The 13128-nt window shown below is 36.2% G+C and overlaps 1 protein-coding gene across 8 annotated transcripts in view; it reads right to left on the reverse strand.

The window, feature by feature from the left end:
• Positions 1–13128, reverse strand: part of EEA1 (early endosome antigen 1) — a 472296-nt gene that overhangs the window by 92791 nt on the left and 366377 nt on the right. For 5 of the 8 annotated variants that reach the window (XM_070052691.1, XM_070052692.1, XM_070052693.1 and 2 more), the window contains 3 exons: positions 9832–9959; positions 3599–3653; positions 3443–3508 (listed from right to left, as the gene is read on the reverse strand). In XM_070052691.1, coding sequence (XP_069908792.1) covers positions 3443–3508; positions 3599–3653; positions 9832–9959 — 249 coding nt within the window. Of the gene's footprint in view, positions 1–3442; positions 3509–3598; positions 3654–4637; positions 4725–9831; positions 9960–13128 lie in introns of all 8 variants that reach the window. The other 3 variants (XM_051846534.2, XM_051846533.2, XM_070052694.1) reach the window with 2 other exon arrangements.

Raw genomic sequence — 13128 nt, forward strand, 5'->3', positions numbered from 1 at the left:
AATTAATTGCTAGTGGCATCTACCAGAGATCTTTAAAAAATTTATGGAAAATGTATATTATAAAGGAAGTGTGCCTGGATTTCCATTCTTTGGGCCTAAATAAGCTTATCTTTTAATTTCATTCTTTCATAAACTTTTTGAAGTGCCTTCCTATATCAAACATGAATAAATGAATTATAAGCATTTTAGGTCACTAAAAGCTTCTTTTATCTTAACTGCATTTCTGATTTAAAGAAGTTGAATAGCAATAAGATTAATATCTTGCTAGTCACTTCTTTTGCTTTTCCAGTTCAAATGATAATTCTTGGTGAAAAAGCTCAAGACTACCAAATGAAAGTCACAATGTGCCAAGATAATGTGCCAAGGGATTACGAATACTTCTCAAAAATGTTAGAACTATTGTTGAAGGGTATCTACTTTAGTCCAACAAATTAAAACTATGGATTTGGTAAAATTCATCATTCTTTAATTCTTGCTGTAATTTTAATATAATTTTGGTATAAAACTAATAAATGGATATGGATTTTACTTAAAAAGTACACTAAATTAGTAAGCTATAAAGATATCAAAAGAATCCAACTCAAAGATAATCACATTTGACATCACAATTTCTTCTGTTTTTTTCCTATGCATTACTATTATTTTTAATTAATTAATTTATTTGAAAGAGTGAAAGAGGCATAAACAGATAAAAAAGAATTGTATCCACTTGTTTATCCCACAAGCGGCCAGGGTGGCCAGGGCTAAGCCAGGTTGAAGCCAGGAGACAGGAATCTCACTTTGGTCTCCTACGTGGGTAGCAAGGACCCAAGACTTGGCCCACCTTCTGCTTCTTTTACAGATGCATTAGAAACAGAGCAGCCAAGACTCCTCCAATATTGGATGCCAGTGTCACAGGCAGCAGCTTAACCCACTGCACCACAATGCTGACCTATGTATTATTTTTATGCAGCTAAATTCATAAGGTGTATATATATATATATACATATACATATGTATATATATAGTCATGTACCACATAACAATGTTTTGATCAACAATTGACCACATATACAACAGTGGTCTAGTAAAATTATGATTGAGCTGAAAAATTCCTATCCTCTATTTGTGTTGTAGCCATCATAACATTATAGGAGAGTGTAAACAAACCTATGCTGCTTGTCATAGAAAAGTATACAAACTTCAATATGTACAGTATATAATACTTGATAATAGCAATAAACAACTGCTACTTGTTTATGTATTTACAATACTATATTTTATCATTATTTTAAAATGTATTCCTTCTACTTATTAAAAAAAAAAACTAACAGCTCAGCAAAGTCCTTCAGCAGGCATTGCATAAGAAGGCATCATTATCATAGAACGTGACAGTTCCAAGCATGTTGCTGCCCTTGAATAGCTCCCAGTGCGACGGCTGGGAACCTTTACTCCTCCAAAGACCATTTGGATATTTCTAACACTATTTGCGGGCCATAAAAAATTATCAACTTAATAATTAGCCTGTTCACTCTGGCATAGTGGGTAAAGCCACCGAATGCAGTGCCAGCACCTCATGTGGGTACTGGTTCAAATCCCAGCTACTCCACTTCCAATCCAGTTCCCTGCTAATGCATCTGGGAGAGCAACGGAAGATGGCCCAAGTGCTTGGGCTCCTACACCCACATGGGAGACCCGGAAGAAGCTCCTGGCTCTTGGCTCTCGGCCCAGCCCTGGCTGTTGCAGCCATCTAGGGGAGTGAATCAGCAGATGGAAAATCAATCTCGCTCTAGCTCTCTTTGTGTGTGTGTGTGTGTGTGTGTGTCCCTTTTTCTGTGGCTGCAGCTCAACCTTTCAAATAAAAAAAACTTATAATTAAAAATTTTTTAAAAAATTAGCCTGTGGCAGTCTTACCTATGGCACGATCTACACCCTGACATCCTAGGCTCTAGCCCCTACCGCCATTGCTGGAAGCCAGGTGGTCACATGGCCCAACCACGGGTGTCAGCCCCACCCCCATCCTAATGGGATTCGCTGCTCCTACTTCCCTGCCTGCCCCCCAGCAAAGTTTTTAAAGGACCTGTTCCTGAACATGTGACTCTCCCTCTCTCTACATCTGATCTCTGTGTCTCTCTCTCTCTCACGCTCTCCTTCTCCCTCTTTTCCTTCTTCGTCCCTTCCCGCCGGTCTGTCAGGTTTCCCCCAATAAACTCTTTCCCTTAAAAAAAAAAGTTACTGAACTTCAAGTCCTGCTTGTGGTTGCCTTGGTAGGGCCAGACCAAAGGATTTCACAAGGCTTATATGGGAAGTTCCCACAAGATTTGGAGGTGGAAGACAATTATATTGATGATCCTGATTCTGTGAAGGCCTAGGTTATCTTAGTATCTTAGTTTTTAACAAGAAAAATTAAAAATTAAAATAAAGTAAAACAAAAATATTAAAAAGTTTATAGAATAGGTAAACAAGGAAATATTTTTGTGCAGCTGTACAGTGTGGTTTTGTAAGCTAAGTTTCATTATACAAGAATCAACAAGTTAAAAAAAATTAAGTTTACTGTGATGCAGGAGAATAGAATATCAGTATGCTCTCAAACAGGAACAAGTGTTTCATACTCAAGGAACAAAATGAAGGCAATGCGTTCAAGCTAAGTGAATGGAAAGGAGAGCTGTGGCTTAACTCACTGATATCCCATAGCAAAATGCTGGTTCAAGTCTCTGATCCAGTTCCCAACAAATCGGCCTGGGAAGGCAGTGGAAGATGGCCCAAGTACTTATGTCCCTATCATCCATGTGGAAGACCAGGAAGGAGTTCCTGGCTCTGGGCTTTGGCCTGGCCCAGACCTGATTGTTCTGGCCATTTGAGGAATGAACAAGCAGGTGGATGATTCTGAATAAAGAACCAGCAGATGGGAGTGTGGTCTCTCTTCTGTTCCTGCTCTCACTCTTCATCCCTTCCTGCTTCCCTGTCTCTCTGCCTCTCAAGTAAATATCTTTTAAAGATTTTAAAAAACTAACATTGTTAATAAAGCAGTTTCCCATATTTTCAATCATCACTAGCACAAACAGCTAATATTTTTCCCTACAAACATTTTAGTCATTCCAAATTTGTCCTCTAAGTTGTCACAAACACTAATTCTTTGAAGTGATTCATTATTGTTCGAACCTATCTTTTTTAACCATTTATGTTTATTGGCAGAAAGTACAGTAAGTCCAGAATTGAAAAAAAAAATCCATAGGCAGCTAAGCCCTGACAGAAGACCTTTAATAGTTACATCTTTGCTTCCCTGATATTTGTTTGCTTTCATTGAAATTTAAAAAAAAATTTTAATACCCTGTAGACTATTAAACACATGGAAATAAATTAAAATGTTATTTGCATAGACCACTTGCACATAAAAAAGTATTATGCATAACTGAAATGCAAATACATAATAAACATGTTTCAAGTATTTAAAAATAATTACTTGCTGTTGTAGCCCTTGATATTTTTCTAATTCTTTCTTTAATTCTTCTGAGTACCATTTTTCTTCCTGGTACAAAAGATGTTTAATTAATAAATTTTAAAATATTTATTATCTGAAATGCTGAATGCAAACAAGTATAATCATGTTTATGCTCACCTTAAGTGAAGTCTGTAGGTCTTGTACTTCTTGTCTGAGTAGTGTTATATCATCGCTAAACATATATAAGAGGAAAAGGAATTAGTAATTAGTGTTCTTTAATTAACAAATTGGTCACTTAACAAATGATGGCTAGTAACTATATGATTATTACAGTTTCACAATTCTTAAAAAAAAACACTACACGTTTCATGTATAATGATACATATATAAAAGCTAAAAAAATATAGTTATTCCTAAAGCTCACTACTTATAAATGGAAAACATTTTTTCATGGAAATAATCATGTACTGAAAGTTAAGTACCTCAGCCAAAAGCACAATGTCTTCCATTTATTTACCAGAAATAAGCATCAACGGCTGCCTATGGCAGTTAGCATAAAATCAAAACTCATTTACAGGGACTATAAAATCTGCCCAATCTAGTCCCGAACTTATCACTCTCCCCTCCATTCACTTAGCTTGAACATATTGGCTGCATTTTGTTCCTTGAGTGTAACACACTTGTTCTTGTTTGAGAACATACTGATATATTCTATTCTCCGCACCCAAAACTCCAACTGACAAAGGATAATAAGTAGACCACCCTAGGCCCTAATGCAGGAGGAAAATTACATGAGAAAACACATGTGGGATTATTATTCTGGATGGTGAGATTTCTTCCTTTGTTGGACTGTTAGCAGAAAAACTCTCTTAATCCATGCCACTACCAATGACAGCCATGATAAAAAAAAATACAAAAAAAATGGAAAGGGAACAGGAGTTAATGAGGAATACTCAAATGAACGATTCTACTCTAAAGGCAATACAAGAATAGGATCAGGTCTAATGATGAGAAGGTCAAGTCCACTCCAGCGTAAGTAAAAGATATCAGTAAAGTGAAAGATTATAGGACAGACTGGTATGAGAATCAAACTCTTGGATGGAGACTGGGGTGGAGGATAAAGAACATCTTCATCCATGAAATAGGGTTAATAACAGAACAGAAAGGAAATTGCAAACAAAGACAAATGTAAAGGATGAAGAAAGGAGTCTTCTACCTTTATAGCCAGTCATATGTAAGTAATTCATTCATTCATTATTCAACAGGCATATGTTGTTTGTGCCAGACTCTCAAGTTGCTCAGTCTAATGGGGGAAGTAAACATGTAAATAAGTAAGTGTAATAATCCATGATCAGTTCTATGATAGAAACTAAAACAGAAGCATAAAGATAGTGGTCACTTCTACCTAGAGGATTGGAAAAGGGCTTCATGATGGAGATAATCTTTGAGGTCAAGTCTTTAATCTTCTACATATTAAAATAAAATTAGATAATAGATTCCTAAGAGTTTTGTTGACTCTCAAAATACATCTTTTGTGACATTTTCATTTATTTGTTGTGCGTCTGTGTGTGTGTGTGTGTGTGTGTGTGTGAGACCCATCCCTCCCTCTCTTCCATGTTGTTTAATGAACTAAGGTGACTACAGAAACCACAATCCAACCACAAGACATTTAAATCTTTATGTGTAAATAGAAATGTGTGGGTATGTTGTAGGTTTTCCCTATTATTAATCTTCCAACTCTACATATAAAACAAAATGATTAAGAAAGGAATAACAACATACCTAAATGGTTCATGCCAAAATTTAATAAAATTTTTAAAAGAATTGTAATTTAACTTCTAACTCAGTAATCTCAGTTGTTCCAATTAATCTTTTAAAAAGTTTCATTTCAACAAAGTTGTAAAAGTAATTTGCCTACTAAAGACAATCTTTTGAAATGTGTAACATATCAAAAAATCTCAGGTTATCTACAAAAGACAATTTGGCAATATCTATCAAAACATTAAAGGGAATCTTTGCCTAAATATTCATCTTACAGATATAGTCAAACATGTACAAATGATATCTCCATAAGGACATATGCCACAACATTACATGGAATTGCAAAGTACTCAAGAAAAGAAAGATAAAATTGCATGTTATCATTTAAAAAATGAGATAGCCCTATTTGCATTGATATAATGCATTTTACAGAGAAAAATGAATGATACAGAATAATGTAGAATTGGCACCTTTCATGTACAATGTTTACACACTGATTTATGTCTACAGAGACATAAATATATACATTTATAGGCATAGATTATCGCAGAAAAACACACGATAAACTAATGAAAATAAGTGAGTGCTAAAGAAAAAGGGCGGCAAGGCCTCAATTTTCAACATATATCTTCTTAAATCATTTAAATTTTGATTCCAAGTCATGAAGTTTTGATCTAAAAGACATATCCTACCTATAGTCACATGCTATCCACTGTGTTACACAACTGTCATAAAGTGGAGCGGTGCAGGGAGAAGGAAAGAGGACTTATAACAAAAGATAAACCTGACAAAGTACACAATGACTGCCCCATAATCAAGAAGAAACCAGTAAAAGTTATAATTTAGAGTAACAGCAATCAAATTTGCATTTTAAGAACTTAATTCTCCAACAATATGGAGAATTGGAAAGGTACAAGACTACAGACAGAAAGTCAACTATAAATAAAAATACTTTTGAGTGAGATATGATAAGGCCTAAAGTTGCAGAATATGATAAGTTGTAGAAGTGAGGATGGAAAAAGGACATAAGAGCTGTTAAAGAAACAGCATTAACTAAATTTTGTGACAGATCAGATGAGATGAATAGGGATATACCCAATTTTCCGGCTTTAGTATCTGGATAGACACATAATGCTGTCATTCTCCAGAACCAACAGAAGACAAGGAGTAGGTTCAGAAGGAAATACTATGAACTCTTTCAAAAGATCAACCATGTGATGCCTTTGAAACATCTAAGGGAAGCTATCTATTCACCAATTTGGAAGATAATTTAAGGTTGAAGATGTAGTTTAATAGGAAGTTATGGAGTTAGTTACTACCCGTAGGATGATTATATGGAGAAAGAGCACCACAGAAAATGGTTAAATGATCACAATGGTATGAGGTGCCAGAAGACTAAAAGGAAAAACAGAAAACAGGTCAAATTTTGCAGAGCTTGTGGTAGTCTACAAAGATGACTGCCATCATATTCTTCCCTTCCTTTATGCAAAATCCACTGCTCCATTAAAAGATGAAGTTTATTTCTTTATTTCTCAAATTTCAGCTGGCTTTATGACTACTTCAACCAATAGTATGTGGCAGAAGCATTGCTCTGCCACTTTTGAATCAGACCTAGAGAAAATAGGCAGGTTCTGCTTCTTTCCTCTTGGAATGCTCCTTTTTGGAACCAAACTCCTACTTTCTAAGATCAAGCAGTCACACAGAGAGACCATAGAAAGGAGAACTGAGTCCCCGGTAAGCACTCAGCAAGCATATACCAACTTCCAGCCGTAAATGCAAGGCCAATTGGAACTTTCTGGCTTTTCCATGAATATCACTTAAAGAGAATTCTACCTCTCCTAAAGAATGATGAGCAGTAATAAACTCATTAAGCGCTGGGTAGACTGTTACATGGCAACAGGTAATTGAAATAGAGGTCAAGTAAAACAATAATGAAAATAATCCAGGTTACTGCTGACCTTTGAGGAACAAATTCCAGGAGAATGGCAAAAGCCATGCTGCAGAGAACTAAACACTAAATTAGTAAATAAAAAGGAAGAACAAGTATAGACTATGAATGCCTTTATGTTGAAAGTTTATGTGTTGGACATGGTCTAATTCAGAGCTGAAAAGTTAACTCTACTAAATTTATATTAAATATAAAAATATTTGGGCTGGCATTGTGGCATAGTGGGTTAAAATACTGCCTACGATGCCAGCATCCCATACGGGCACCAGTTGGAGTCAAAACTGTTCCAATTCCAATCCAGCTCCCTAATAATGCACCTGGGAAAGCAACAGAAGATGACCCAAGTCCCTGGGCTCCTGCTCTCACATGGGAGACCCATATGTGATCCAGCCCTAGCTGTTGTGGCCATTTGGGGAGTGAATCAACAGACAGAAGATAATCTCTCTCTCTCTCTCTAACTCTCCTTTCAAATAAATAAATAAATAAATCTTTTTTAAAAAATTTTTGACAGGCAGAGTGGACAGTGAGAGAGAGAGAGAGAGAGAGAGAGAGAGAGAAAGGTCTTCCTTTGCTGTTGGTTCACCCTCCAATGGCCGCTGCGGCCAGCGCTCTACGGCCGGCACATCGCACTGATCCAAAGCCAGGAGCCAGGTGCCTCTTTCTGGTCTCCCATGTGGGTGCAGGGCCCAAGCACCTGGGCCATCCTCCACTGCCTTCCCGGGCCACAGCAGAGAGCTGGACAGGAAGAGGAGCAACCGGGACAGAATACGGCACCCTGACCGGGACTAGAACCCAGTGTGCCAGTGCCGCAGGCGGAGGATTAGCCTATTGAGCTGTGGCACCAGCCAAATAAATAAATCTTCTAAAATATTTATAATATGATTTAATATAACCACTTTGTTTACTAACTGACAAAAGAACAATAGCCAAAATTACTAACTTACACATAAAAATACCAAAGAATGTCAAAAGGCATGTTAAAAAGAAGACCTTCTCCTCCCAAAATATTTGAGTTTTATCACACATTTTAATAAATTCAAAGTCAAATTTTATAGTTCTACATCATCTATCAATCACAAAGTTAGGTAGCAATATTATTCCTCTATGGAATATTCCCTGTATTATAACACATTAATCAATTAGTCTATATTTCTTTTTGAAAAGACATTAAAAATTGTTTGCAAGTAGAATGAAATTAATCTGTCTTCCTTAGTGAGACTTTAACAGACATGGTATCTGCTCACTTGGATTTACCCCTAATGGTAGAGCAAGAAACATGCCAAGGGATTCCAATTCAATCCCATCAAGGTGGCATGTTACCAATACCATCTCCTAGTCAAAGTGATCAGTTCCAGTTCATAACTGATCATAATGATATGATTAAGTGTCAAAGGGATCACATAAACAAGACTAGCATCTGCTAATAATAACTGATAGAATTAAAAAGGAGAGAACGATCCATCATGGGAAGCGGGATACACAGCAGACTCATAGAATGGTAGATGTTCTAAACAGCACTCTGGCCTCAGAATCAGCCCTTAAGGCATTCAGATCTGGCCAAAAAGCCCATGTGAGTTTTTCAGGCATGGAAAGCCAAGACACTGTGGAAAAAAAAAAAAAAAAAAAAAAAAAAACACCCTAAATGAAAGATCTCTGTGAATGAGATCCCAGTGAAAAGAACAGGCCATCAAAGAAGGAGTACCTTTCTCTAAAGGGAGGAGAGAACTTCCACTTTGACTATGACCTTGTCTAAATAAAGATCGAAGTTGGTGAACTCCAGAGGCTTCCATAGCCTTGGCAGCTCATGACAAGAGCCTCGGGTGATTACTGATGTCATAAATAAGAGTGTCAATTGTTAAATCAACAACAGGAGTCACTGTGCACTTGCTCCCCATGTAGGATCTCTGTCCTTAATGTGTTGTACTATGAGAATCAATGGTAAAACTACTACTCAAACAGTACTCTATACCTTGTGTGTCTGTGTGGATGCAGTCTGTTGAAATCTTTACTTAGTATATACTAAGTTGATCTTCTGTATATAAAGATAATTGAAAATGAATCTTGAAGAATGGGATGGGAGAGGGAGTGGGAGATGGGATGGTTGCAGGTGGGAGGAAGGTTATAGGGGGAAAAGCCGCTATAATCCAAAAGTTGTACTTTGGAAATTTATATTTATTAAATAAAAGTTGAAAAAGAAAGGCATGATATCTCATTAGTAGCAGAAGAAAATTGAAGTCATATTGCTGAGTACTATTCCAAGTAATTATATTTGCATTTAATTTTAATTCTTAAAATGGTCAGGCTAAATTGTCCAGAAGCACAATAGGTATGTGTATTTATTATTTACTGGTGATTATAAGTTAGCATTTAAAAACTTTAAATTTAAAATTTAATTCTTGGTAAATTCATTATTTTAATTTATTAGAAAATCAACTAAACAAAAGCCAAATTTGACCTAACCTTCTTTTGAGAATTTACATTTTCATTGAAAATATAACCTCTGTACTATTTTGTAGATATTGATATAGATATCACAGATCAAGAATTGAATAGGTTGTAAAAATAAGGGATAAAGGTCATACTAAATGAAACAGAATTAAATAATACAATAATATTAGTTTTCATAAACGGACCATGATTAACCAATACCACAGGCACATCCCATAATGGCATTACACTTCAAAAAAGTATTATACTGTACCGCTTCAAAGCAAGACTGGCCTCTCCTCCATGACTTGAATCATTACCAGCATCATGAACCACCTCATAGTGTTTGAAAAGTTCATCAGCAGAGCCAAGAGACTTCATACACTGGGGACATATGAAGCCCTAGAGAAAGAGGCAGAAAGAGGTTTCAAAATAGTATTTAATATTATAAAATAACAATTTGCATATTAAGAAATATAGTAAAATGCCTTATTTAAGACCATGGGCCATTACAATAGTTGTCATTTATGATATGAAGTCCGAATTCTGGTATCAGGTAAAGGTATTACGTCTATTCTGATTAAACTTCACGAAATACAATTAAAATATTTGTAACCATCTTTTAGGTTGATAAATTAATTGCCAGAGTATCAAATTCTAATCTGAGAATTTAGTTCTAACCAAGAAAATCGGTTGAGAAGATGCGCTATCAAATGTTATCCATCCCATTATACTTCACTGAAACAAACAAACAAACAAGAATAATGAAGAAGTCCTTTGGTTAAAGGGAAAAAGTAAAACCTTAAACCATCCATAATTACCACAGAATTCAGATATCTACAATGATAAAAAGTATTCTAGTCAGTAAATATCCTTATTAATCTCAAGTTAACAGGATAAAAGCCTAAAATTAATATATAATCTTATAAAACATAAAAAAACCAGAATTATTACATGGTTAAGACTACCAACTAGGTATCAGCATGGTAGTGCAGCAGGTTAAGCTATCACCTGTGACACCAGCATCTCTGGCTGTTCCTCTCCAGTCCACCTCCCTGCTACTGTGCCTAGAAAAGCAGCAGAAGATGGCCAATGTACTTGGATACCCTAACATTCATGTGGAGACCCAGATGGAGTTCCAGACCCCTGGCTTAAGCCTGGCCCAGCCCTAGCTCTTACAGCCATTTGGGGAGTGAGTGAACCAGTGGATGGAAGCTCTATCATTCCCACTCTCTGTAACTGCTCCTTTCAAATAAATTCAATTAACTAATTAATCTTAAGAAGTCTTCCAAATCCATATATCTAGCTAAAACGTCTGTACAACTAGAATATTGTGTTAAATTGTTGATGCAGGTGATGTTTACAAATTTTGAGTTGTACTTTATTAATAAATCATAAAACCAACTTACAACTGCAATTTTTTTGAATGCTCTACAACATAATATAATACAGTTTATCATATGTAGTGAAGATAAATAATGTTTTAACCTTTGTATGGGTGATGACAAAAAAAATCAATTTCTTTTTATAGTGGTTGTAATTAAAAATACTTGAAAACCATTGGTATACACAGTTGTTAGCTGTAAAATGGATGAGTGATCATAATGATCACTATCCTTACTATGTGCCAGACACTTTCCTACATAACTGCATTTAAATCTCAAAACTCTTAGTAAATTAAATCTCAGAAAATTTAAATAACTTCAGCAATGTCACAAACCTAACTAAATCAGGATATGCAATAGTCCGTTGAACAAACCCCATGCTCTTTCCAGAATGCTACTCTATCTCTAGCACTTTTTGATTATAGTTAAAAGTAACTTCCTTAAAATAAGTCCTTTTTTCAAAAGATTTATTTTCTTTATTTGAAAGGCACAGTTACAGAGAGGGAGAAAAAGAGAAGAGAGTGAGATCTTCCATTTGCAGGTTAACTGCTCAAATGGCTGCAACAGCCAGGGCTTGACCAGGCTGCAGACAGGAGCCAGGAGCCCCTTCCAGGTCTCCCACGTGGGTGCAGGGGCCAAGGACTTTGGCCATCTTCCACTGCTTTCCTGGGTACATAAGCAGCAAGCTGGGACAGAAGTGGAGCTCCCAGACTCAAACCAGCATCCATATGGGATGCCCATGCCACACTATGCCACAATGCTGGCCCCAAAATAAATCCTTTTATCTAATAACTTTTGTAGTGACTTTATTCAATAAATATTTATTGAGCATAATTTCAAATGTTATAATAGTCCTATAAAAAATACAAATGGTAAAACATGCTTTTAACCTTCAAAGAATTGAGAAGGCAGAATACAAGAGTTCTTCAAAAGTCATAGAAAATGGAATTAAGGGGTCAGTGCTGTGGTATAGCAGGTAAAGCTGCCACCTGCAACGCTGGCATCCCATATGGGTGCCAGTTCCAGTCCCAGCTGCTCCACTTCCAATCCAGCTCTCTGCTATGGCCTGGGAGCAGAAGATGGCCCAAGTCCTTGGGCCCCTGCACCCACGTGGGAGATCCAGAAGAAGCTCCGGGCTTTGGATGGGCACAGCTCCCGCTGTTGCGGCCAATTGGGGAGTGAACCACTGGATGGAAGATATCTCTCTCTTTTTCTCTGCCTCCCTATCTTTCTCTCTGCCTCTTTTTCTCTCTGTGTGTGTACCTCTGACTTTCAAGTAAATAAATCTTTTTTTTAAAAAAAAGAAAACTATAATTAAAAGATAAACTTATTTAGGTACAAAAAAGATTTTTTTTAAAAATCGATGCACTGTTTTTTTAACAATATGCATTTTCCATGAACTTTTTAAGACATCACATATGCATGGATTTCAAATATGTACCTAAGTAAACTTACATTTTAATTCATTTACTACAAACTTTGTAAAGTATCCTCTTGTAGAATAAATGATATAACAGATGGCATTAAAAATTATATTGTCAGATATCTGACTGCAAAATAAATTAGCAAATAAGACACTAAACTATCTTTCCATTTGTCTGTTGGTGCAACAGAAAATTATTTACTTGATTTCTACATCCTTCAAATTCTCAACAGTATTCAAAATACTACATGTTATTTCTGCATTACAAACCCAATTTACAATAGAAATCTCTTTCATCTTTAAATTAATTTCTAAATTGTTTATATTCAAAGATTTCATGGAAAATACAAAAGTTATTCCTCACACCACACACACACACACACACACACACACATACGCATGCAGTTTTCAACAGTTTGCACACACTCAGAGACATAAAGTGAAAAATACTGTTTGAGTACTAGTTATAGCATTAAATCACAATGTACAGCACATTAAGGACAGAGATCCTACATGAGGACTAAGGGCACAGTGATTCCTGTTGTTGACTAAACAAATTGACACTCTTGTTTATGGCGTCAGTAATCTCCCTAGGATCTTGTCATGAGCTGCCAAGGCTATGGAAGCCTTTTGAGTTCACCAACTCTGATCATATTTAGACAAGGTCGTAGTCAAAGTGGAAGTTCTCTCCTCCCTTCAGAGACAGGTACCTCCTTCTTTGATGACCTGTTCTTTCCATTGGGATCTCACTCGCGGAGATCTT

This window comes from Oryctolagus cuniculus, chromosome 11 (genome assembly GCF_964237555.1).
Source record: "Oryctolagus cuniculus chromosome 11, mOryCun1.1, whole genome shotgun sequence".
In the NCBI taxonomy this organism is placed as follows: domain Eukaryota; kingdom Metazoa; phylum Chordata; class Mammalia; order Lagomorpha; family Leporidae; genus Oryctolagus; species Oryctolagus cuniculus.